A 27,980-nucleotide genomic window follows, 5' to 3' on the forward strand; every position below is an offset into this window, starting at 1 on the left:
AGGATTCAGAAAATACATCTCAGTACAACTCCTCAGCAGTGGCGATATGTTTCTACTGACAAGAATCCTGCAGACCTTGCTTCGAGAGGTTCTAGTGCAAGCAAGCTTCTGACATCGAACTGGTTTACTGGACCCAAGTTCTTATGGGAGAAAGAGGTATCACCAGAGGTAGAGGTAATCCCAGAAATCCCAGTTGGGGACCCTGAAGTTAAAAGGGTTCAAGCACTAAATTTGGAGTCTGCAGAACAAGTGACTCTTCCAGACCGCTTGTCAAAGTTTTCTTCATGGTGTAAGGTCAAACAAGCTGTTGCGCAACTTCTTCGCCGAACCAAGAGTGACAAGTCAACAAGTCACAGCACAGTTCAGGAGCGAGAGGATGCACAGCGCATCATTATAAGAGATTTACAGAAACGAGTGTATCGAGATGAGATCCAGCTACTTAGTAATGGCTTACAACTTTCACGGCAGAGTAAACTGTTTCGATTGGATGCCTTTCTTGACAAAGATGGAATCCTCAAGGTGGGAGGAAGACTGAAAAATGCATCTCTCCCTGCCTCTCAGAAACATCCAATGATCATTCCAAAGGACCACCACATAACGAGGATGATAATAGCTCATCATCATGAACAGGTTAAACACCAAGGAAGGGGTATAACCATCAACGAGATCAGATCAAATGGATACTGGATCCCAGGAATGAACAGAGCTGTTGCATCTTATGTGCATCAGTGTGTCAAATGCAGGAAACTCAGGGGATCAGTGGAAGAGCAACGAATGGCAGACCTGCCATCTGAGCGGGTGGATCCATCTCCACCTTTCACTTATTGCGGAATGGACTGTTTTGGGCCATTTTTTACAAAGCAAGGGCGTAAGGTGAATAAGCGTTATGGTCTGCTTTTCACATGCCTTTGTTGTAGAGCAATTCACATTGAAATGGTGAATGATATGTCAGCAGATGCCTTCATTAATGGCCTCCGATGTTTTGTTTCCATAAGAGGAGCAGTACGACAAATAAGATGTGACCAAGGAAGCAATTTTGTTGGAGCTAAGAATGAAATGTATAATGCGCTGAAACAGATGGATGTCAATCGTCTGACTGCATTCTTGGCTGAGAGGCAGTGCGACTTCATTATGAATGCTCCCCATTCAAGCCATGTTGGAGGTGTCTGGGAGAGACAGATCAGAACAGTAAGAAATGTACTTCGGTCCACTCTTTCACTCTCACCTGGAAGATTAGATGATGCCTGTTTGAGGACATTGTTTTACGAAGCAATGTCTATTGTGAACAGCCGTCCACTCACTGTGGATAACCTGAATGATCCAAATGGTCCAGAACCGCTGACTCCTAATCACCTACTCACTATGAAACCCACTGGAGCCTTACCACCTCCCGGGACGTTCATCAGAGAAGACATGTATGCTCGTAAGAGATGGCGTCATATCCAGTATCTAGCAGAGCAATTCTGGAACCGCTGGAGAAGAGAGTATCTCTCTAATATTGCCACTAGACAACGTTGGCATATTTCTAGAAGGAATCTGAAAGTTGGTGACATAGTCATCGAAAGGATGGATGATCTGCCACGGAATGAGTGGAGATTAGCCAGAGTTGAAGAAACAGTCGCTGATAAAGATGGGCTTGTGAGGAAAGTTAAGATTCGTCTTGGAGACCAGAAAATGAAAAGGGAAGGTCAATGTTCTGGCAAGCCATCCATTGTTGAACGGCCCATTCAGAAACTGATCTTGCTTTTAGAGGCTGTCTAAGACAACGACCATACCCTTTATTGTATGAAGACTTGTGGACATTACCTGCAGGCTCATGCATGGATAATTCTTTGTTTTCGTTATGTAAAAGGCCTTGTGGTTCAGGTCATTTGTTTTTAAAAATCATTTCTGTTATGGTTCTCCCTTTTGTTAAAACACTCATGATTTGGTGGGAGTGTAAATGACCTTTAAATTTGGTAAATATTTTTTACGATTGTTTGAAAGGCACTTCGGTTTTATTTTGAAATCCATGCTTTTATTTTGAAACAGGAAACTGGCACAAAACCGTTAAAGGGCTGTTAGTAACGTTTCTTTTAGGATATGATAAATAGTGTGCCTTAAAGTGAAAAATATGTACGTTTACTTTGCCAATTAGTACCTGGCTGACAGTGGCACAAGGTTTGTTAATGTTTTCTTTAACGGAATAAGTTACATGCAATCAAAATGTCGTTTAATAGAGTTTATGTTGTTAACCTTGACCTTGACCTTTATGTGTAGTTGTAAGTTAGTGAGGTGATATAATGAATTGAGTGATGTAAATTTGATGTATATGCTATATGTGAGCAGGAGAAATTTGTTTCCTTTGATGTTATGGTATTAATATTGCTGGTTTTGTTTTGCTCCTAGCTCTTACGGTGTCTTCACTGAATGTTTCAATAAAAACATTTCCAATAAAACCTCTGTGAAGCATCAGTATAAGAGACCATCATTCAGCCAGGGATGCTACAACAGGTCGATTCCATTAAGTAATAGTTTTTCTTGAAAAACATTTGCATCCCTAGTCAAGTTTGTGCCATCGGTGTTTGTGATTCTCACACGCGTGTAGATATATGTGTTGTTTAGATCCAGGTAATCTTCTCCAGACGATGAGATGTAAAACTCGATCGGGCCTCCGTCAGTCATTGCAGACACTGGAGGTATTTCAATTAACGTGCTTTTCTCAATGCTAGTCTGTGTGTAGGGAATGGTAAACAGGTCCAGCTCTGTTTTACTCATTTGCCTAATAATTCTTCACTCCCTGTAGTCAAACCCCACCTAAAAACTTCCGCGTCAGGCATAGTGTCTGATGTCGTATCCAACATAACCAAACCCGCAACCACTAAGCAGGATGGTAACGGAGTGTATGTGTATACGCCCAATACTTCAAAGAAGAAGTCTGCATCCTTCAAGAAAAACATGATTTTCATGCAGGACAATGCTCCATCACACGCGTCCAAGTACTCCACAGCATGGCTGGAGAGAAAGGGTATAAAAGAAGAAAAACTAATGACATGGCCTCCTTGTTCACCTGATCTGAACCCCATTGAGAACCTGTGGTCCATCATCAAATGTGAGATTTACAAGGAGAGAAAACAGTACACCTCTCTGAACAGTGTCTGGGAGGCTGTGGTTGCTGCTGCACGCAATGTTGATGGTGAACAGATCAAAACACTGACAGAATCCATGGATGGCAGGCTTTTGAGTGTCCTTGCAAAGAAAGGTGGCTATATTGGCCGCTGATTTGTTTTTGTTTTGTTTTTGAATGTCAGAAATGTATATTTGTGAATGTGGAGATGTTATATTGGTTTCACTGGTAAAAATAAATAATTGAAATGGGTATATATTTGTTTTTTGTTAAGTTGTCTAATAATTCTGCACAGTAATAGTCACCTGCACACACAGATATCCCCCTAAAATAGCTAAAACTAAAAACAAACTAAAAACTACTTCCAAAAACATTCAGCTTTGATATTAATGAGTTTTTTGGGTTCATTGAGAACATGGTTGTTGTTCAATAATAAAATTATTCCTCAAAAATACAACTTGCCTAATAATTCTGCACTCCCTGTATACTGACTCCTTTTTTTAAACAGCGGTACTGCAAATCTAAACAAGCTGCGGAACAAGCCTCCCAGTCCAGCCCCATACTGCATGCTGGTGCTGATATACCCTCCAAGCTCTCCCCCAGCCTGATTCAGATAATACCGTACATATTTTGCTTCACCTGTGTTGTAAACAACCATCCTTTCTTTTTTAAAAATGCTGTCTTATTGGACAGAAGTGTAGCTTGACAAGCACCGTATAAAAAGGGTATGTGTTGATTCTGGTCGTCTTTCAAATCAATTTCTATGTCGTCAATTAATGTCTTTGACACGGGTGTGTAGTGTGGGCTGTCAAATTGCAAAATGGTTACGCGCCATCGTCGCACATGGGCATCACCCACAAGTTGGTAATCAGTGATATCTGCATAAATAAACATGTTGTATTTTCCGCCATATATGTCTGCAGGATGTGGGGCGTATGTGTTTTTATAATGAAGTACAAACGGTTCTTCTGTTTTGAATCCTAGGATTTCTGCCAGTCTCCCTCTAAATGTGAGAACACTGCCTTTAGGCCCCATAACACTGACATAGTTACTAACTGGGCTGTATTGTGTTTTAATGTCACTGCACTGTGGTGAATGAATGACTGCAGAGCTGTGTCGTCTGGTTAATCACGCATCAATGATGTCTTTTTCTGGAATCCATGAATCCATGAATTAAAGCTTGCAGGCCATCCTAACCATTTTACTAGAGCCATCTTTTTCCGGGCCACTTTTTTTCTAGCCAATATGCTTTCAATATTTTGTTTTTATCAACAATCACGTGTTGTAATTCAGGCTCATAAAACGTACCTCTTTGTTGAGAAATGTTTGATGTTATCAGAATACTTTACTGATCCCGATAACTTCAAACATTTCTCAACAAGGAGGTCGCTTTATCGCTTCATTAGCTGTTTAACGGTTGTATTATAAAACTCTTTACCTTCATCTGTTTCTAGTTTCATAGGGATCCTTCCCTCAGTAAGTATATCCTCAAAAGCGGCTGATGCAGCAGTCCCTGTCTTGTTTGTGAGGCATCTAACCCATGTATATTTTGAGAATACATCTATACATGTTAGCAGGTATCTAACATTATCAATATCTGCCATATATTCAGACATATCAACCAGATCGGCTTGAAACTGTTTGTCGATCCCATTGACCAATACTCTATTTCTGGGAAAGTGGATCCTAACTGGTTTATGGAGTGTGTAAGTGTCATCTCGTTCTAAATAATGTTTGACCTGAGATAACGAGGGTTTTACACCTGTTGCCTCACAGGATGCTTTACGTTAGTGATGGGTCGTTCGCGAACGAAATGGCTAGAGCCGGCTCATCGCGAGGCATGGTTTTTTTTTGTTTTTTTTTTTTCTTTCTCTCACCCTCTCGCACTTTTTTTTCGCTTCACTCAGCATGTGAGCCTTGTGCTTTACGCTGGGCAGAGGGGGTGGGATGGTAGTTACACTCAGTAGCACAGGAACAGAGCAGGAGGGAGAGACAGAGAAAGAGAGCCAGGGACAACAACGTCACATTAGAAAGGTATAGTAATCATCCACAACTATTTTCAGTTGCAGATGATAAAGGATTCAGAAAGTTATTCATGCAGGTCCATATGACAGAGAATGTGCATCTTCTTTTTGTTTTCATATTATAATTTATATTTAATTGTGTTGTGGTTTGCAGTGTTTTGTGTTGTTTCACTTTAAATTTGTAAAAGGAAAAAGCTGAAAATTTAAATAGTTAAAAGTTGAAATGTGAATAGTTGATTTTTGTATTATATGATTTATTTATTACATTTTATGTGGAGTGAATAAATAAAAGTATATTTACGGTGGCCCCTACAGACAAAGCACGTGCAAACTCCGAAGCACGTACAAAAGACAACAGAAGTGCTCCAGGATGCTAGGGGCAGTGTTGAACTTTTGTTACCTAGTGGCTACACAAGCCAGCAAGTACCAACGACCGGATTTGGTGTGTGGTAGTAACAGGTAAATGAACTTTTTTTTTTTTTTTTTTTTATTATTTGACTATATATGAATGCTTGTGTATAAATACACAAACAATACACATATGCTTTCATGCTTTCAATTGTGTAATTTAAGTGATCTAGTAGCTCTGCTTTGGAAGTTCAGTTCATGCTAGAAATGTTTTTTGGAGTTTGTACGTGTTTTGTCTCTAGAGGCCACCGCATATATTTATATATAAACATAAATAAAACCACTTTTTTTTTTTACATTAGTAATTCCTTTTGTGCATAATTTTATATTATTGTTAATAATAAATTAATTAAAGCAACAAAACAACCTGAAGAGCCGGTTCGGAGCCGAAAGAAATCCCATCACTACTATACGTAGCTTAAGGGTGGCTGTAGCTCAGGTGGTAGAGCAGGTCATCTACTGATCGGAAGGTTGGTGGTTCGATTCCCGGCTTCCCCTAGTCTGCATGCCAAATATCCTTGGGCAAGATACTAACCCGAAATTGCTCTCCGATGCATTCATCGGAGTATGAATGTGTGTGAATGTCAGTTGTGCTGGTGTGAATGGGTGAATGCACAAGTTGTGTAAAACGCTTTGAGTGCTCAGAAGAGTGGAAAAGCGCTATATAAGAACCATTACCATTTTATTTAAACTGGCCAAGCCTGCAGGATGGGCCGGATCATGATAAATTTTAGACAAGGTGTTTTCCATGATGAATGCAAGACACAAATGACTAAGATGTTGGTGTTAAAATGTCTTTTTATTTCATTCACACAGACAATGAATACTGAACAGCATACATTAAACCATGTGTCTCCCAGCCCAGTAGTTACCAATCATGCGAAGCATGGCTGGTTTAACACGACGGGCATAACGACTTGCTTCTAACAGTTGTGCAATATTGTCATTAATTGTGCATACTATATGTTGTGATGATCTCAGTTCGGTCATGGTGTGTTCTGCAAGCCTGCGGAATTGTGTTCCAGTCCCAGCGACTGTGTATGAGCGTACAAACAGGTGAATGGCTGGGATGAATCGGTCTGTCTGGAGCCTTATCATCACATTGTCATAGTAGGTGTCAAAGAAATACTCTGGCAATTCAAGCAAGCAGCTGTGTTGCACCTGACTGGGATGACCTGTTTGACATCCGTAGCATGTGTCCTGTAGAAAGTCATTTAGCGCCAACATCAGTAGGTGGTGGGTTGCAAGCTTGATGTCGATTACCGTTTCCTCACACAGACCTGATCCCGTTGCATCCTGCAACAATTGTGGAGAGGGGGGAGGAGGTGGTGGGGTCTGGATTAGCAGCGCTGGCGATGGGGAGTCTGGCAAGTCTGAGAGGTCCCACGCTTGCATGTCTCCCTCTGTAAAATGAAAACTCTCTCTCTCTCTCTCTCTCTCTCTCTCTCTCTCTCTCCCCCCCCCCCCCCCCCCCCCCCCCCCCCCTACCATTTGGTTTATTTAGTTGTCAGACAGCCTTATGATTTTAGGTTTGCACAGGGTAGAAGGCAAGCCAGTCTTCGGACAAGTCGCAAAATCATCAAAAACCAGGCGTTTTCTAATACCCTCCTACGCAGTGTTGAGCCTATGTTGACGATGGTGTTGTAAATCTGGCTAAACAGACGCAGCATAGGTCTCCAGTCGCACCACTGTATAACAAATAGTGATGTGACGTTCTGTATCGAGGCTTCGAAGCGTGTGTCGAGTAATGGAGGGGGCGTCTCCGCGATGCGCGTATCGAGGCTTGCTTCATTTATGGGAGGAGCTGAAAATGATGATGTCCGAAGCTTCGCTGCCCGGCTGTACCACGTGACTGGTTCATGAAGTGGTTCAAACTTTGCCGCGAGATATGACAGCGATATAAACCCTCAGACTTCATTCAAAATGTGGGTGTTTGATGGAGAGTTGCGGTTAGTGAGAGTTTGGAGACAGTTTGGAGGTTTATGAGAGTGAGGAAAGAAAGTCAGGAGAGAATGGAGCCAGCTAAGAAGAGGAGGATGTCCTCCCCTGTGTGGGAACATTTTGATCTTATTCCTCCCAACAAGGTATGTAAATTTCTACAGAAGATGTATTTTCATAATACTGATGGTGCAATACAATTTATGTTAAGTGGCTTTACTTTTGTACAAGGTGAAGTGTTTGCTCTGTGCCAGGGAGCTGGGATATAACAACAACACCTCATCCATGCTTAGGCACTACAGAGCTTTGCATGAGAATAAGGGGAACACCGATTGTGGAGCAAGACCAGGTGAGCCATCAAATGCAATGATAATATAGCATGCAGTAATGTTACTAAATGATATAACAATATTATACAGCTGTTATAAGTTACGTGTGTGATATTTATATTTGTGCTTTGTTCTCCTGAGGAAAGACAATAAAGACAATCTCAAATAGATGAAGACCTGGTTAGCATGGTGATTGAGGACTCCCAGCCATTTAGCATTGTGGAGGACAAAGGATTCAAAAGATTCGTTAAATCATTAAATCCTAGCTATGTTCTCCCCACTAAAAAGGTCATAAAAGCAGTGAAAATTTAGTTTTTACAGAATAAAATGTGAACAGGCAGGACTGAGGCTCAAAGCCTCAGTGTGTACCTGTCCATACCTCAACGTTACAAAAGCACAACTACTGTCCACACCCCAACCACACCTCACCTCACAGTAAATGATCATTTCCATTTTAAGCATTTCCAAATAATCATTTTCCATACTGCCAGTATAAATATACACAGTATACTGCCATCACTACATTATACATGTTTTACACACTCCTTTTGTTGTTGACATTTACAGGCTGTGTGCAAAATGCCACACTCTTCAAATTCATGCCAACTAATATTTTTACGTCCAGTAGGTGTCCTGCTAGAGCAAATGAAGCTTCAAGAAGCTTTGCGCTGGGGTGAACCAATTGGATGAAAAGCTTCATCTGCCCATCACTAATAAAAAACATGTCCTTAAACCATGTAGTGCGCTCTTCTATGCTTAGAGGGTGTTACGTCTGGTTCAGTTTGGGTAAGAAGGAAAAACAGCCGAGTCCGTGTAGGTGACAAACATAGTGATTTTATTACATGCTTCTAAGACAGAAGCATGGGAAGACAAGCGTACAGCCACAGATCTCCAAAGAGTGGACCGTTCCCCATCCTTATGTAACCCATGATGACATCACACAGTTAGACCTTACTGGAAATGATAACAGTCTCCCCATAGTCCAAAGTTCTCCTTATACAAACATCAGATGATACTTTAGAGAAAAACAAGTGTGTGACATGTCATGTTGTGCAGTTCTGTGAGCCTGTGTGTCCAACTAGAGAATGTCCTGACATGACCTCGCTGTGTAAATAAGGGTAAACGTGCGTGTTTACATAACTCTCTATGTGCATGTTCTGATGTAGGCCTGCAAATGAATTAGAACAAGGTCCTGCTGGACCCTCCAGTTATGGACGGTGAATACAATGCTGTGGATACCATTTGAAACTTGATTACAATGATGATAACCTGCATACATTAATCTTTACTCAGATTACCATAGATATAAAACAAAGATTATACTGTCATCAGATTCCACAATGGTAAATGATTAATGATTGATACTTCTAATTATAACTGTGATCATAAGAATACAAAATAAAATATCTCCTGGTCACAAGGGTAAGGATTTAACCTCCAGTTTTCAACCCCTCTGGCAGCAATAAGACTTTCCCTGTCATCACATACACTGAGAAAAATAAAGTCATCGAGCTGCGGTTGAAGCGATCAGCCTCGACCCTGTAAAGCTCAGGGCCTGTTGAACTGTTCCACTGGGAAACATACAGCATCTCTGGGAAGCCCACATTGTCCAAGCCCGCACAAACAACGGTGCGAAAGAGTTTCCAGTTTTTTGGTGACATGACTTGTGACTCCCCCCAAAACAGTCCCTCACCACAATCTACATGAAGTATAACTGCACCGCTGGTATATTTAACGGTATACACATACTCATTACTGCCTCGATATTGTAACTTAAATTCAGCCCCATCTACGGCGTTTTCACAGTGTTGCTTTTTACGATGAGGGCCCCAGGTGCAAACGCCTGTAGACGTACCTAGAGCGGCTGTGGCTTGGGCTGCTCATCATGGTTGATATAGATGTCATCCTGAGCTCGTTAGCTCGAGGTGTCGGTTCAAAGAACTGCAACTTGTTTGGAACGACACGAAGAGAAACTGCATTTAGGAAAACGAGAAAAAAAAAAAGTTTCAGTTTATCGTTGAGTTAGCAAACTTCTGCTCGTTACTGGAACAACAACATGGAAAATAAAAATAGTTCATATTTAGATACACAAAGAAAACATGTTTATCATAACTTTCTCATTAAAAAAGATTCAGAAAATCACAAAAATAGCCAAAATCAATCAACTTGACTTTTTCTAAATAATTTTCTCTTTCAAACAAAAAAAGCTAACGTTCATATTAGTGAGCAAATTAGTTAAACTCACAAACTTTCCGAGCATGTGCAGACAGCAGGACCATGATGGTCATCACTGAAAAGAGAAAAACAAGAGACACAAATAAAAAAAAAACATATATGTGACTTCACACTTTTTTGACTCGTACAGCTAAAATCTTTGTACATTTCCAAGGTGTCATCACATGTTTCCCCTACATGAAACATTCAAATCACAACATTGTTGACTCTGACAAAGTCTTTATAGTTTAACTTTAATGTAGCGATAAAGACAGTGCTCACACAGTCTGATGCAGAGAGCTCTGATCTCCATGATGTCTTCCTGCAGACTGACCAACAGACTCTTCCTTTGTGGCATATTTGAAACAGCTCTAAATAGTTTTTAGCAGAGCTGCTGTTGTGGTAAGTCACCTGACAGAAAGACAGCCTGGTGCTGTTTTAATTACTATTTTTAGATAGTTAACGTTCATCTTCGTATTCTTCCTTAAAACACTGATGATTCACATTATTCACTTTAATCCTAACATCAGTATACTGAGTTATTTGATTCACACAACAACTAAATGGTTGGGCAATATTAGCATAGTAGCGTAGTTAAAAATTAAAAATTGAACACTAAAACTTCCCAACTCACTCTTGAGCGGGCATAATCAAACAGTTCATCCCCAATTTTTGATGTGGGAAGTCTTTATTTTCTCTGCCAGGGCTGCCCTTTGTCACTGATTCTGTTCGCAATTTTTTTGGACAGAATTTCTAGGTGGTGGAAGGCTTTTACTTGGGTGGTCTCAGAATGTCATCTCTGCTTTTCGTGGACGATGTGGTTCTTTTTGCTTCATATAGGTGGTGGCCTCCAGCTCGCACTGGAACGATTCGCTGCCGAGTGTGAAGCGGTGGGAATCAGAAACAGCACCTCGAAATCAGATGTCTCCTGGGCGCCTCGTTGGTGAGGTGTTTTGGGCATGTCCCACCCGGAGGAGGCCCCGGGGCAGGCCTAGGACAGGCTGGAGAGATTATATCTCTCAGCTAGCCTGGGAACACCTTGGCATTCCCCTGGACAAGTTGGAGGAGGTGGCTGGGGAGAGGGAGGTCTGGGCTTTTCTGCCTAGGCTGCTGCTCCCAGAAGAAGATGGGGAAAAAAAACATAAAAAGATTATCAAAAAACCTAATGTGCTATAGTGAAGACACATATTTCAGTGCAAGGTAAGTCACACGTGTTTACAAACCTCCCACAGAGTCTGCTGATAGAGAAGCAGCAGTACTGTGGGTACTTCGCAGATGTTTATAAAGGCCATGCTTTGTGTTCTTCTATTAATTTAACAAAGGAACAACAGAACAAGCTGAGTGAGTTATATTTGTGTTTCAAGTGAGAAACACTTGCCCAGAAAGACAGAAAAGAACATTTAAAGAGTAGATAAATAAATATATATGGAGATTTACACAATTTCCATTCAAGTGAAATGCATTCAGTCCTTGATTTCAGAAATGTATTCAGTTTTTTATTTTTATTTTATTTTATTTATTTATTTTTTATTATTTTTTTTATTTTTGTTCCAATGTTTTCAGAAGGAAATAAGACCAGCAGTTGAAATTACAAGTTACAGCACTGGACCTCCCTGTGAGTGCAGCCATGACCCCAATCGGGCCGTATAGTTTTTATACTGCGACAATAACAAGTCACTATTATGTCTGTCTTCTTCCAGAACCCATCCTGATGTCTCCATAAGAATCCTCTTCATCCATCCGGCCTCGCATTGTCTCTGCTCCCTCCTGGAATCAGAAAGACAGGCACAAAAACATCTCCCCGCCTGTACTTGATCATTTTACTATTACTGCAGCTGAGATCCTTCAGGGTGAACAGGACACTCCTGAGGACGTTTTACGACACCGTGGTGGCATCTGCTATCTTTTATGCTGTGGTCTGCTGGAGTGGTGGAATGGCAGAGAGGGGCAGGGAGAAACTTGACAAACTGGTCAGGAGGGCCAGCTCTGTCCTGGACTGTCTGCTGAAGTCCATCGAGCAGGTTGGGGAGGAGAGGATGTTGTCTAAGCTAACATCCATCATGGACAACACCTCCCACGAGCACTGAGCAGCTCGTTCAGCAGTAGACTTTTACACCCACAGTGTAGGAAGGAGCGCTACCGCAGGTCATTCTTACCAGCAGCTGTCAGACTCTATAACACTGTTTAACATGGTCATCGTACTCACCAGCTTGTTTGTTCATTGTACATTTTATACATAGCCCTGCACATTTTCTAGATATCTCTGTGCAATTTTTCTATATACATTTCTGTACATTGTTACCTGTATATACGGACTTTAGTTGCTTATGTATACAAGACCACTTTGTGTCTTCCTTTTAGACTTTATATTCCCTTTGCTATAAGAGCTGTGTAACACCAAAATTTCTCATTTGTGGGATAATAAAGGTTTATTCTATTCTATTCTATTCTATTCTACTGATTCTAAAATCTAGGTGAGGACATTATGTTTGGACTTCCTGTGGCCCAGAGAATATCCTTATAACCATTATCAAATGTGATGTGTATGCATGCTGCCAAACCCTCTGCGCTACTACATCTACCCTTCAATATTTCAGTCCAGTTATACTGATGGACAAAGCTTTTGACCCTCAAACACAGAGCACATATTTTCGTGTGAGTTGTGAGGTACAAAAAGTTTTGTCATTACTTGCAGCAACAAAAGGGTAAAGTAAGAAAGTCATTTTTTTTCAAGCACATGTGTACGAAACCTCACTTTAATCAGAGAGATGCTCAGGCTATGCAGGTATATTTCACTGTTGACCACAAAGTTGATGTTTCTGATTAGTGGACAACCTCAGTGAGTCCTTTTTAAAGCTCTTTTCTTGTAACAGCATTCATACACTTGTAATAGCACAAAGCATATGGAACAAGTTGTTTTAAGTTCAGCCTATAAACAGACAGATGGCTGCTTTTGTTAACATTCAAATTTTATATGTGTTCACAATGATGTGGGTGTGGCATCCAGCTGTACCCAATGGAACATATACAAGCTATATCAACTTATAGAGATGCACACTGAAGCTGAAAATGCACAGCTTGTTCAGTTACACAAACAATATGTAAAAGATCTGGGTTATCTGGGTCACTCTCTCAGATGTGACTGTCTTCAGTCTCTTTGTAGCCTGTAAGGTTGCAGGAATTGGAGAATAAAAGTTTAAAAAGGTTAGAAACCATTATTTGTGATGCATATTACATACTACTACTCACTTCATAGAGCAGTTTCAATTTTTGTCATGATGCATGTTCAGTCATCCAGGTGAATAAATTCCAAAAGGCTAATTCTGGTCATGGTAATCATACCAAGGCCCTTTAGACTTTTATCAGTAATCCTCTTTTGTGTCAGGGGTTGCTGTGTGGATGTGGAGAAGAGGGACCCAAACGCAGGACTAGTGGTGAGGATTAAGGGTGTTTATTGTAATTTACGAATGAAGACAGCAGGAGATGGCTGACTGAACTGAACACACGGCAATGACAACATCAATGAGAAGACTGTGAACAGAAGGAAACTAGAACATAATGCACAGAGACTGACAAAGGGCTGACATAATAAAACAGGACGTGTATATATGGAAACTAAAGGTAGAACATGACTAAACTGAAAACACGGGGTCAACGACACAGGAACCCTGACATTTTGTCTGCATCTGAGGCTGAATCTCAGGTGGTTCCTGTAATCAGCGATCTTACATGCTGTTTGTTCATACTGATGTGCCAAAGTGGGTTAAAATGGACAGAATCAACCTTTTGGCATGGACATTTCTGAGGTCAGGTGGAAATTGTTTCTGGTGGATCAAGCAAACAGTTTCATACTTATATCTTGGAGGCATTGTCTAATATACTGTAACGGACATGTTTACAAGTTAGTTTTCCTGTTGTTTTGGCATTGGCTATGGCCTACAGTAGCCTGTGTTACTGGTATTAATAAACAGCAGGTAAACACAATACCAATCGTCTCTGTCTTCTGTCGGAGGGATGCTACAATACTGTTACTCTTGTAATTATTATCTTATTAACATTAATAATTTTTTTTTAAATTGCATTGTATCCTCTCGCCACGACCCGGCCTCTTCTCCATTAATTCCTGGTTTTCTGTGAGTTTGCGCTCTTTCCGTAACTAGTCGGCTTCAGTGCAGTCTTTATTTTTTATTATTTTTCTTTTAATTACGCTGATTTTATAACCGTGTTACCATGGACAGGAGCGGGGTCACATTAACCCCCCCACGTGCTCTACAGCGAGGGGGTCAGAAACAGTTATTTTCATTTTATGATGATATGTATATATATTTTTCCCTTTAGGAAAGCTCGTAAGATTGCAAATACAACTATGAGAGCTGCAGAACAACAAGAAATACAGAAAGCTGTCTAAACCTAAGGTCTTAGAAACAGCCAAGAAGAGACTCACACCCTTAGCTAACCATATAGATAGAAGCCAGGGAATAAACTCTCTCTCTACTGAACCATCCAAGGTGTTCTCTTAGTGGCAGGGAAACAATATGAGAACAGAACCAACCCACCTGAGTAGGATCCAGTAACCATCACAGTGGAAGCTGTCCAAGAAAGAGTCATAGGCAGCACCATTCCAGGCTGTTACATTGACATGGCAGATGTTTCCAGTAATGCTAACTGTACTAGTACAAACCCACATATGGTAGTGTTAGTGAGGGCCCGAGGTTGCACCCACTTTCTGAAACAATGTGGCGTTTAGAGGACGATGATGGTCGTTCATGTTTAGATAACAATGGCTGGGATGTTGATTTGCTTCAAATTGTGGGCAACTGGAAGCAAAATCTTTTAAAAATACTGGATTCTTGTTCAATAATCCAGTCTAATTTAAATTTTTAAAAAAAGTTCTAGTGTTTTTAAACCAGCCATTCCAGTTTGCACACGACAAATTACTTAGCATCCCACCCACACATTTACAAATAAAAATTATTTGTAAAAAAAATTAAAAACCTATTTTAAAACATCTCATCTACCAACAGGGAAAGTATGACAGGGCCGTTAATATATTGGTCATTGTAGCAGACTGGCACTGAAATGATGGAAATGGAAGCGTTTTTTTAAGCACGGCAAACATCGCAAATTTACTCAGGCACATTTTGGATACCCTTTAAATTCACTTACATATTCTCATTTTCTGCTGCTACTTTAAAGAAATGCATCTCTGTAATGTCACTTTGTGTTCTGTTAACTCCCTTTGTCTACAGCATCAATATGTCAAATATAAGCTTTTTCATTATGACCCAATCTGGTCTTTTGTGAGCTATTTTGTTTTCAGACACAGTCTAACACTGGCCATGCAGATAGTTTCACCTTTGGCTTTATTGAACAGCTGAGGTTATGGAAGACAAAACAAGCTACTTATTCTGTCTCTGTACTAAACCACACTTTAATTAAAGATATGCGTTATATCAAACTACAAAGTCATATTTTACTCTTGACCACACAGCTATTTCAGAAAAGGCAACGCAACACTCAGATTAGCAGTTCACCACAGTGAGTGCCTGTGAGCTGCAACCAGTCTTTTCTTGTAACAGTGTTCATACATATGTGAAAAGACAAAGCAGAAGCCACAAGTTAGCTTTAATTAGATGTAAACGTAGAGAAAAGCAGAACAGTGTCTGTCTTAGTAACTGAACGTTCTAGGTACTTTGAACCACATGGGTCTATTTAACTGAATGCACACAAGCTATAACAGTTTATAGACATGCAAACAAAACTCAGTGTACAATGTGTACAACTTCTTCAGTTACAAAAAACAATACAGTATAATTCTGGGTTGTTTTCACTCTCTATTAGTTGAAATTGTGTCTTTATTCAGCTCTCTCAGCAACCTGTAGGACACACAGAAATTACAAAAAAGAATATTTTATACATTTATTTTCTTTCTTTATTTTTAATGATGGAAAGAAATTGCTTTGGTGCATATTACACACCAATGTTTAACTTAAAACAGAATGAATATATTTGACCTGAAACATTAGCATTCTTATTGTCTCTGGTGGGTCAAGCATTAATTCTGCATTTGTATTATGATAGGATCATCTTACACATGACTTCTGAAAGGATGAAACCTCACAAAGATATACAGTGGAATCCCGAATTACGAATTTCCCATTTATCAAAAAATTCAAGTTACGAAGGCACTTAACGGCAATATTTCAGCCCATCACGAAAACTTAGGAAAGACCCTCGGGAACTAATTAATTTCATAAGTCGGGGTTCGACTGTGTGTGTATGTATATATATATATATATATATATATATATATATATATATATATATATATATATATATATATATATAGATAGATAGATAGATAGATAGATATATTCGTTATCTATGTTTATTAGTATTTACTGACCATTGCGCATTATCTGAATGTGACAAATCAGGAACTATTATTGCCAATCTTACCTATGATATTATAGAATAGAAGGGATCTGCTGATACAGGTTGGTTGATACATGCTGAGGGCATCCTTGTGATGGGTCCCGGTTCTGCTTCAGCAACAGATGGAATTAAATCAGTTGTTAGCCAAAATGCTTATTTCATAAAACATTTATTTTGCTATATGCAAGGTGCTGCTAACAGGGCCCTCTGCTAACAAAAAAGGTGAATCTCTAATGGCGTTTCTGCTTTCTATTTGCCTGGCAGTTCCACTTTGATGAGAAGAAAATTCATTAGCCCAAATGGCACATCACCTGTAGGAGATGTCTTAGGGATCGGGTGTAATTTATGTTGGGAGGCGGTAAAGGGCAGTGCCCCTGGTGGTCCCTGGCTAAGGGGCCATGGAATTTCAACTCTCTGGTGGTGAAAGAGCCTGAACTAGTGTGTCAATGCACAGTTTGGGGTTTGTAACCAGTCTCCTGAAAGATGTGCTTGGCTCTGTTCCTCTGTTCCTCTGTTCCACTATGTAGTTGTCTTCAGTGTAAGGCAGTGTGGAGAGCAGAGTATTCTTTTTATCCTTCTGCCTTACTGATTATCAGAGGGTGTCTTGTTGTTTCAGTACCTTCTTGAAGTTGCTTCTCCATCTGGCAATTCTATTGTCCAACTCAGAGACATAAGTTCTTGTGTGGGCAGTGAGATCTGGAGAGGCATGACTGTGACTCACTCTGAACCAGAGTGGTGTTTTGTTCATGAACTTCTGTGCAAATCACAGTTTGCCCATAAAAAAACACCATGCTCTAGCATAAGGGATTTCATAATTTGCAGATCCGGGTCGAGACTCATGATCAAGTCATATGATCAGATTTGGGTCTGTACTGTCTGGAAACGTGGGTAATGAGAGAAAGAGCTGAGCTGATCACCACCTGGTGGTGAGTTGGATTAGTTGGTGGGAAAGGATGCTGTAAAATCCCGCTTTCAGCAGGATTTTACAGCATTTCAGGAGAAGCTGGGTACACTGAGAGTTCAGAACTTCTGTTGTTCAGGTGACTGTACATTTAATAGGTTGCTGCCCGCTGTGGTGGTAATCCCTGAATTGGTTTCACTGAGTAAGTTTTTGTTTCTTTATACAATAATACTAAAAACATTGTGTGTTCTGACCTGTTTGATCCTCGATCAAACTATCGTCCTTTGCTAACTGACAGAGCGATGCTGAAACAGAAGAAAGTAAACAAAAATGTATCATTATATAGCCATAAAAATAGATATTGTCCAAAATGAATTAATAAATAAATTAGATTCAGACATTACCACACAAGAAAATAAATATTAAGAGAGAAAACACAAGCATAGAAAAGAAAACAAACAAAAAGATACAGCATAAATTACCTTTGTTTTTTCTTACAAGAGCATATGTTTCTTTCACTGCATTCAATGTACTGGCTTCTGTTGAAACTGGGGGGGGAAAAAGAACATGCAACGACTATTTCTAAATCATTTAGGTTGCCCCATGTGAATTTAGCTTAAGTCACCTTAATTCCTTAAAACAAACCTCTAATAGGAAATTTCTGTTTTATTCTAGATATTAAACCAGTGTGTTACTATTACTATTACAATAATATTGAAACGGTGTTTGTTTTCTTACCTGTTTGATCCTCGAATGAGCGAGAATCATCTACCTTTGTTGACTGACAGAGTGACACTGCAGTAGAAGAGGGGAAAAACAAAAAAATAAACAACAAAAAAAAACAAAAAACTTTTTTTTGAATAAACTTTAAATTAGCACATTTTCTATGTAGCAATTGTTACACTGCAGTGATTCCGTCTTTCTAGTGCTTAAAATAATATACTTCTGAATGAACAGAACTGCATTGCTTGTAGCAAACCAAAACCCATGAACACAAAATTATGTGAAATGTTTTTCTTTTTCTTTTTTTTTTTTACCTCCGCCCTGGCGACATTTACCAAAGTGATGCAGTCCCACCACCAACAACAGAGCACTCAATGAAATAGTGGCAATGATCCAAGATGTGGCACATGACGTCTCGTTGAGACTTTCTGAATGAGTTGTTGAATGTTAAAGAGTTAAAATTGTAAGGGGAACATAAACAACCCTAAATTTTCATTTCTACTTCTTTATAGTGCAACACTGTTTAAAATTTGACATATCTGCATTCAAAACTTAAAAAAAACTCCAAAAAACCTTACTTTACATTTGATTATCAGAAGGTATATTTTGCACATTTCATAATATTTATTTTTTATATTTCCTAATATTTCTAAAACACGAATAGATTCAACGGCTTTGCTTAAAAATCAATGATTGAAAATGTGTCTACATTTCAATTACATCACACGTCTGCACCAACCTTATATTAAAATGTAACACAAAAGATACCATACATGGTTCCTCCTGGCACATGACTTAGCTCAGAATTACAAAGTGATGCAGTTGTAATAGTACTGCCATTAAAAAAGAAAGAAAAAAAGATGTGACCTCTTCAGGGTCTTACCTGTGACACTGAGCCAGCTCTCCGGTGACTGTCCACCACCTGAGATGTTGCACGTGTAAAGTCCCTCATCTGACTTTGAAACTCTTTGGATGGTCATATCTCCTGTGGAGCTGCTGTGAACATGAGCTCCATCTTTATAAAAATTAGAGGTGAAGTTGGAGGAAACACTTTTGTTTCTGCAGCGAAGAGTCACAGCTTCACCCTGCATCACAGGAACAGCAGGACTCTCCAGGACCACAGATCCAGCTGAATGACAAGAATCTGAGATTTATTGAAATTAATTTAAACTAAGTTTGAAACAAAATGTTGTCCCAGTGCAAACTTACCAGTAACACTGATGTTGATGCTGTCGCTTCTGTTTTCTCCTTTAGTCTCACACCAGCGCTCTCCACCGTCATCTGGATACACACTTTTTATTATGCACAATGATCCTGCTTTTCCCTGGTCGTTGTGACTGCATGAGTTTATTTTCCCTTTGGAATTATGCACAACTTCCCAATAAACAGCATCCTCACAGTAAAATATCACTGATTCATATTCAAAGAACTGCAATCTGTTTGGAGCGATACGAAGAGAAACTGCATCTGTGAAAAAGAAAAAAAAGAAAGGTACAGTTTAGACTTGTACTAAAACTGTTGTGGTTAAACAATGAAAAAAATAACACTTGAGTAAATGAAAGCAAATTAACTGAAGAAGTGACTCATGATTACATTTACCAAATGTGCAGGTTCACTAGAAACACCACAGAACATATATTTTCCATACTTTTTATACATTTATACATTTTTATACTCCCCGAAGCAGAAAATAGTAAACATCGTTCATATCAACAAGCAAATGTATGATACACACCAACTTCCTGGTAATGTGTACACAGCAGGATCACTAAGGAGACAAAAAAAATAGTTAGAGATTACAAAAACTCTTGTTGGCTCCCACAGCTGCTGGCAAAGGTATCATAGCATCTCATAACTACTGAAGTTTAGTTTTTATGTGGAAATAGACGTGGTACTTACATAATTTGATGCACATAGCTCTGACCTCCATGATGCCGTGCTGCTGACTGTGTCGGCACGTGACAAATGTAAAAAGGAATGAGCAGGGGCGTTTTCCTGTGTGGCTTCTTTCTGCACTTAAAGCAATGCTAAACCTTTAAAAAGAACTTTCAAAGAAGTTGTTGCCTTCAAGTTACCAGCAGTGTTTCACTTCACTATGAAAGAGGCAACAAAGACAGAATAATGCTGCGTTCAATACTTTTAATAGTTTAATATGCATTTATTTATTAGTGATGTTTACTTTATACTTTTATGTATTAGCATACTAACATACATTTATTTGTACTAAAAGATTTGAGTAGTAGAATCACCAAAACTGAAGTAATAATAATAATAATAATAATAATAATAATATAATTAGATTTACTAACCCTAACATCTCCAATAATGAGAAGCAGTGACATGAAGTTGGTTCCCAACTTGCAAGGTTAACTTGGTAAGCTAATAACCAGACAGGTTCACATGAAAAACTGTCCCAGCAGCACTGTTGGTGAATTTACAAAGGACGATAAAACCACAATGTTGCAAAAAGCTGAAGAGGTTAAACACATAATAAAAAACAAAAGTAACACAGCCGCTGCAGACAAAGCAGCAGTGTGAGTGTGTGTTCTGTAAGAGCAAAGGTTAAGTTCAGTTTAGTTTACTTTAGTTCAGTCTTAAATATACTATATAAATGTGTGTGCACTTTAAAAGTCAGTAAGACTGGGAAAGAGTTGCTTATGAATATGTTTTGCCTATTTGAAAATGGGAAGAAAATCTGCCATAAAAGCCAGCTGTCCACTTTAAGTTAACAGACATACCAAAATAAGAAGTGTATCATAAAGACTGCTCCGAGACAAAAAAATATATATATAAAAAGAACATACAAACATAGACTATTCTGTTCTGAGATGTAACATTTTTTTATAAAACAATAAGATTTAGGAATCTACATAGTTATTATTGATGTTCATTGGTAACAAACAAAGTCTTCAGATGTTATTATAAAATTCAGTCCCTCGTACTATCCATGCACAGAGCTATGCTGTTTTCCAGAGAAATGATTGGTCAGTAGGTGGTAATTGGATATCTGTTGATCGCTAATGGCAAACATAACCTGCTCCAGAGTAGCTTAGGATTGCAGGATAACTTAGCATAAGGATATACCCCTGGTAAGAAGTGGACCACCTTTGAAGTAAAGAAAACGCAGGGATAACGCTGAGGTTACCATGATAAGACACAAGCCTGTTCTATAATACAACAATGGAGGTGTGTTGATATCACTGTTTCTAAAAACCCATAATAACTAAGAATTTTCAAATCTGACTAAAACAGCATATTCACATATGTGGGATGAAGCTATTTGAATAATATGCCTATTTGTACACCCAGGACCTGTGTGATTGCAGAACTAAATCCACAAAAGATTATATCAGTATGGCCTCATATAGCATTTTGATCATAAACAAACATATGTGAGAATCCTTTTCTCTGATTACAGCTCTGAATGCAACACATTTGTCCTCAGTCAGCAAACATCTCAACTTGGGTCTTGGTTACTGTCTCTGATCAAATTGCCCACAAACAGCCAACTCCATTATATATATTTTTTTATTTTAAAAGCAAAACATCAGCTGTATTACCTACATACCAGTCTCACTTCAGTTCTGCTCAAGGCCCTTGAGGCATGACAGCATAGCTGCACAGAAGTCAAAAGGAAGAGTCTTTAGAGTGCCCCCTCCCTCTAAAGTGCATTCACTACATGCACAAATAATCTCTGCTTACCTTTCTATAAAAGTTGCCGCATGCCTCAAGTTTAAAATTGAATAGATTTATAGTAATGGCAGCACGTTTCACAACAGTCCTACTCTGCTTCCTACTCTGTGTCATAAAACATTACACTGTGTTTAATTTTGTTTATTTTTCTTTTTTATGTTTTGTTTGTTTGTTTTTTTTCTTCTTTCTGGCTATAAAATAAAGTTAAAGACAGTTTACAGTGAATACATATGTCTGATATTTTATTGGCACTAAAAGCAATATGCTTATGCAATGAAACTTCAGTGTCTTCATTATTTCAAATGTAAATAAATTGTATAAATGAATCATACACGCAATGTATCATACAATACATTGTATGTACGATCCTGAAGGATGTAGCAGGACTGGAAATTGAGATGGATTGACAAATATTTCATAAACTGCTGTGAGACCAGATTGGGCAATGACATGGTGGACAGAAGGTCTTCTTGTACTTTGATAGTTCCATATCTATTCTGAGGCATACAGTTATATCAAATTATAGAATCTCATAAAGTTGTGTAGATATGTGTACATATCAAAACAAGACATTTCTTGTTCCAGAATTATTCTGTAAAAATGATTGTCACAGTGTTTAGGGTAATGCTGTCACGGTTGACGATGGCCAACCGTGGGGAAGTGAGGAAGAAGGACCCAGGCGCAGAGCTCTGAATATCAGCAGTGCATTTATTTACAGTGAATGGAAAATAACAATAAATGCCCGTGCTCTCCCCTGACTCCCGTGTTGTGTCTTCCCTGACAAGTCCGTGTCTTTGTGCTCTCTGCTCCCGTGTCTCAGCACTCCCCGTGCTGGCTGCTGTCTGGCACTCCACACCTCCCCTGGGGACACAATAGAAGCAGCCGTCAGGACACATACAACCGAGGGGATACACACACTAACTAAGCTCAACCGGAAGACTACCGTGGAGTCACACGTAATGATCCCGTGCCGGAGGAAGCTCCATCGCTCTTCTAAATAGCTCCCCCGAAAAGCCCAGATCAGCAGCAGGTGTGCGGCAAGGCTTCGGGTGTGGCCAGTCCCCTAGCAGGGCCACACCCACCAGGTCTGGAGGTGCTGTAACTTCGATCCAACCATGAGGGAAGGCTGTGTGCTCACCAGCAAAGTGCACCTTGCCCTCACTTTTAAAGAGCTCTGCAGCATATTCTAAGTGTTGGTAGGGTGTGAATAAAGCAAAGGCACCCAAACTATAAGGCTCCAAGCTCCACTTCTTCACTATGACCCCTGTGCAGAGATCCCTGACCTTCTTGCCATGAATCTTTTCCAAATCTCTCAAACCAGCTCTTTAAGGTGGTCATCATCTGGACCTAGGAATAGTAGGGAGTTATCAGACCAGGTGTAGGAACCCAAAAGGACCCCAAAGGTCTTTTTTGTTGGGAAACTGTGGCTGGGGTAGTAGATGAAACGAGATGGTCCATCTGTGATGCCCCCCCCCCCCCCCCCCTTGGATGCCGTCATCCTCCCAGAACCTGTTTTTGAAAGTGAGCAGGACTTTAGTGGAGCTGTCATAATGGACAGACCTCAGGGCGTCCATCTTTTTAATGGAGAGAGAGCATTTGGTCTTCACAAGACCAAATGCTATGTCCTCATGAAGTACACAGACACACACACCTACACACACAGTACTTGGATGCAGGGGGCACAAAAATCCACACAGAATAAAATCAAAGTACTACTTATATTAAGTTATAATGATATTAATAGGTGATTTGTGAAATATATCATTAGCAATAAATGAATTATTTTATCCACAACCATGGTTATAGTTGGGCCATACTAACAAGGTTGGAAACATGACTATTTCTCTTTGTTTTTCTGTTTCTTTTTATGCCTTTACTCCACTGGGCCTCATTTGTAACTGAGAATGAAAGCTCAAAAAAATTACCTCCAGATGATTGAGCTATTATCTAATGCAATCACCTGTAACATTTGGAACTCAATTTAATTCAATTTCATTTGTGAATTGACACAAAATCTGAAGTAAATTTGTTTTCACATTTATAGTTATTGTGAATTCTTTACGTATACAGAGACCTGTAATACAGTAAGCACTTACGAATACACAGATTTAAACTGACTGCAAAATGATACATGATAAACAATACGAGATGTTTCTCAGTTACTTCCTTGTTTTCAGTCTCACTCAGTGATGGGCATGTTTTTTAATTGTAGAATAGAAAGGTTCCTCTGCCACAGGTTGGTAGATATCTTGTGAAGGTTTGTATGCAACAGCAGATTTCACTGTTTCTGCTTTGAAGAGAGATAGAATTGAATATGTTGGTTAACAAATTTGTATGTAATTCAAACAACGTGCAACACTTTTCATCATATCTGTGAAATAACATTGTTCAAATTGTGATTAATAGATGCAATAAACAGGGAGAACAATGTAATTACAACATAATTAATTATAACATTATTAAGGGAATTCATCCTAATGAATGATCCTAGTGAAATATATAGTGTATAGAGAATAATTAAACAGGTGATGAGTAGGATGACCATGTTAAACTGTGTTATAGAGTCTGACAGCTGCTGGTAAGAATGACCTGCGGTAGCGCCCCTTCCTACACTGTGGGTGCAAAAGTCTACTGCTGAACGAGCTGCTCAGTGCTCGTACAGTCTCATGCAGGGGGTGGGAGGTGTTGTCCATGATGGATGTTAGCATGCACAACATCCTCTCCTCCCCAACCCGCTCGATGGACTTCAGCGGACAGTCCAGGACAGAGCTGGCCCTCCTGACCAGTTTGTTGAGTTTCCCCCTGCCCCTCTCTGCCATTCCACCACTCCAGCAGACCACAGCATAAAAGATAGCAGACACCACCACAGTGTCATAGAAATACTATGCTAGCAACAAAAAAGTAATTTATTTGCAGTGTCTGGAAGTAAACATTTTTGTTAGGATGGTTTTGAAAATGACTGTGCTGAAACATGTTCTGTTAGGGTCAAGAAGGTGTTTGGTGGACAGACGAAAGAAGACGATGAGACTTGATGGCGGAATGAATAAGTGTAGTCAAGCATTCAATGGAAGGGGTTAGCAAATAAGAAAGCATGAGCGGGGGGGTGGGGATGGGGGCGTTCAAGGATAGTTAGTGAACCAGCAAGTGCAGCGGATTAGTAAGGAGGAAATGAAAGAAGCTATGAAGACAATGAAGGGTTGAAAGATGAGTGGTACTGATGACGTAGATTATGGAAAAGTCCAGGGGAGACAGCAGATTTTACTAAATAGTATGTCTTATTGCTTTTCTATCACATTATTACCAAAACAGAAATATACTGTAATATCACAATGAATCTTACCAAGAGATTGAGTGTCACCCTGGCCCAAAGAATCATAAACTGGATTAGGACACAATTCAGCTTCATCTGATGGAGACAAACCGTGCAAGTGAGGGAGCAGATAACCATAGTAACATCAGTGATGATGACCCATGTCTGCCCTTTCTTGTATTTAACAGAACTAATGTGATGTTTTCTGATATTTCAAATTAGGGAACATAACCATACTCCTACAACTGCCCAATATATAAAACACTGGTAACGGGAAATAATTGCAATTTAGCACAAGCTAGTTATAATATATGTAATCCTAGCCACACCACTAGATGTGATACACTAAATGCTACACATCTTAGATTTAGACCTTCACAGATAAGTGAATTCATAATTTAATCATTGAGTTTTCTCTGGATTATTGCAAATGGTAAATGGTCTGCATTTGTATAGCGCTTTACACATTCAGTCATCCACCCATTCACACACACATTCACACACTGGTGATGGCAGCTACATTATAACCATTAGATACTTTATCTGAGGTGTTATTCCAGGAAATGAACATTCAAAGTTGCCTTTTTTCAAATGCGATGCCTATCTCATCAAGAAAAATAGGAAAGTATCACTCCAGATGACATAATTGTTCTTAAAAAAGGTAAAATAAAATAAAATAAAATAAAAGGTTTCTTTTAAGAAACTTAATGTAACTTTGGTTTTAAAAGTTCTTTATTTGATCCTAATAAAGGTACGCTGGCTAGTGCAGCCTGATAGTAGAGGCATTTCTTACTATTTGTGTTCTGTACTGCTTGATCTTCTGTTGAGCCTGAAACACATACCATTGTTGACCAAGAGACCAACGATGCTGTAAAAAGAAAATAGGAAAAATAACTCCAATAAAAAATAATAAAAAAAAACTAATAGATTAGTTAACGAAACTGAAACATTAGCAACTGAATAAAGCATATCTATATATCCATATATATATGTTTTTGTTTTTTTGTTTTTTTTTTGGGGGGGGGGGGGGGTACCTCTGTAGCAGTCTTTGCGGAAGTGATAGAGTCCCACCACTGCAATCAGAGTGCTCAATAAAATAGTGGCAACGATCCAAGGTGTAGTAGCAGCACAGTGGCTCCTCTTGTTGTGACTGTCTAGATAAGTTGTTGAATGTACATTTATCGAGTTTGAAGAAAGATTAAGTATAAATTTCACTATTAATAATTTCACACTTGCATGTTTAAAATGTTACAAATCCTATACCAAAGTCCTCTAAAAGGTCCAAAGAACCTTCTTCAATAACTGATGATTAACCCCACAAAGAAACAAACATATTGAACAGTTTTGCAAATATTTGTATCACACATACATATAATTATTTTGGAACATTGCTGTTTCTCACCTGTGAGACATGGCAGATAGACAGACAGCCAGCTCTCTGGTGATTCTCCAGCTCTGGAGAAGTTGCACTTGTAAAGTCCTTCATCTGACTTGGAAACTCTGTGGATGGTCAGGCTTCCTGTGGAGCTGCTTCTTTTGTGAACTCCATTTTTGTAGAAATTAGCTGCAATATTGGATGAGTTCAACCTGTTTCTGCAGCTCAAAGTCACATTTTCTCCCTTCATCACATGAATATTGGGAATCTCCAGGATCACAGAACCAGCTGAAAGACAAGTGAGTTAAATTTATAAAATGTTGAACTTGTGTTTCTTTGTGGCAAAATATTACTGCCTCCATTCAATCATACCAGTGACAGTGATGTTGATATTGTTGCTTCTCTTCCCTCCTGCTGTCCCACACCAGTATTCTCCACTGTCACTTGAATAAAGATAATGAATGGTGCACTTTGTACCTGTTGTTGTTGCTGTTGTTTTCTTACTGTTTCTTTTGCATTGCTTTACTTCCTCTTTCATCTTATATAACACATGTCCATGAGAGATCCCTTCACAGTAAAAACTAACTGACTCATATTCAAAAAACTGGGATTTGTTTGGAACAATACGAAGAGAAACTGCATCTGAGAAAAAGAATAATAAAAAACAATGGTTCAGATTCTTATTGAATTAACAAACTGCTGAATTTAAGTTGTACAATTAAAAAACAAATTAAAAATATGATAGCCAATAAAATGTGCATCATAACTTTTGTGACTAAACACACTAGAGGTGTGGTGATTTTCAAAATGTTCTTTTTTTGTGTTAAAATAAACCATCTTTTCCTCCAATCACAAAATGATGAATAAGCAAACAGATATTACTCACCAACTTTCTGAGCATGTCCACACAGCAGAATCAGCACAGTCATCACTAAAAAGACCAAAAATAGTTACTATAAGATGTATCCACATCTTCAGACATCTTCAAACTTGTCAACTCTTAGAGTTAAATCTCATACAGTTGGTATTCCTTGTTAAATTTCTAAGGTGTCACCAAAGGTTTCTGCTAGGTGAAAGCTTTAAATCACCACAGCATTTTAACAACATTGTTATGTAATGTATGTTAATGTATAAACTGAGACAGTACTTACACAGTCTGATGCACAGAGCTCTGACCTCCATGATGTCTTGCCGCAGACCAACCAATAGATGCTTCTTGTATGACCTTTGTGAAACAACTATGTGAAAATAGTTTTCAGAGAAGCAGAGCTGTTGCTGTGGTAGGTGAGACAGAGCACATACTGATGCTTTCAAATCTATTTGTAGCCATTTAACGGTTTTTTTATGCTTTCATTATACCAGTGCCCTAGCACTTAGACCAGTCATAGGGTTAGGGTTAGGTTAGGGTTAGAGCAGTCATTTTGGATTTCTACCTTAGACCCCCGCGGAGTCATCATTTTGCGTTTCTACCTTTAAAAGCCGGAGAGCAGTCAGTCAAATGCTGGAAGTGGAAGCTAAATTGGC

At 39.1% G+C, this 27,980-nt stretch overlaps 2 protein-coding genes across 2 annotated transcripts in view; one reads left to right on the top strand and one right to left on the bottom strand.

Annotated features, from left to right (window-relative positions):
* Nucleotides 1-27,980, top strand: part of LOC146635481 (butyrophilin subfamily 3 member A2-like) — a 242,486-nt gene that overhangs the window by 140,054 nt on the left and 74,452 nt on the right. The window lies entirely within an intron of this gene.
* On the bottom strand, nt 9,621-27,638 carry LOC146635488 (high affinity immunoglobulin gamma Fc receptor I-like). The gene is made up of 10 exons (XM_085350140.1): nt 27,608-27,638; nt 27,343-27,387; nt 26,829-27,098; nt 26,493-26,744; nt 18,962-19,222; nt 18,393-18,506; nt 18,094-18,150; nt 17,610-17,660; nt 10,051-10,095; nt 9,621-9,778 (listed from the first exon to the last, which is right to left on the bottom strand). The coding sequence occupies exons 1-10, from the start codon at nt 27,636-27,638 to the stop codon at nt 9,621-9,623; spliced, it is 1,284 nt and encodes a 427-aa protein (XP_085206266.1).

Source organism: Diplotaxodon limnothrissa, linkage group LG3 (assembly GCF_057381915.1).
Source record: "Diplotaxodon limnothrissa isolate DT_005_m linkage group LG3, D_limnothrissa_male_GT1.1, whole genome shotgun sequence".
Taxonomy (NCBI): domain Eukaryota; kingdom Metazoa; phylum Chordata; class Actinopteri; order Cichliformes; family Cichlidae; genus Diplotaxodon; species Diplotaxodon limnothrissa.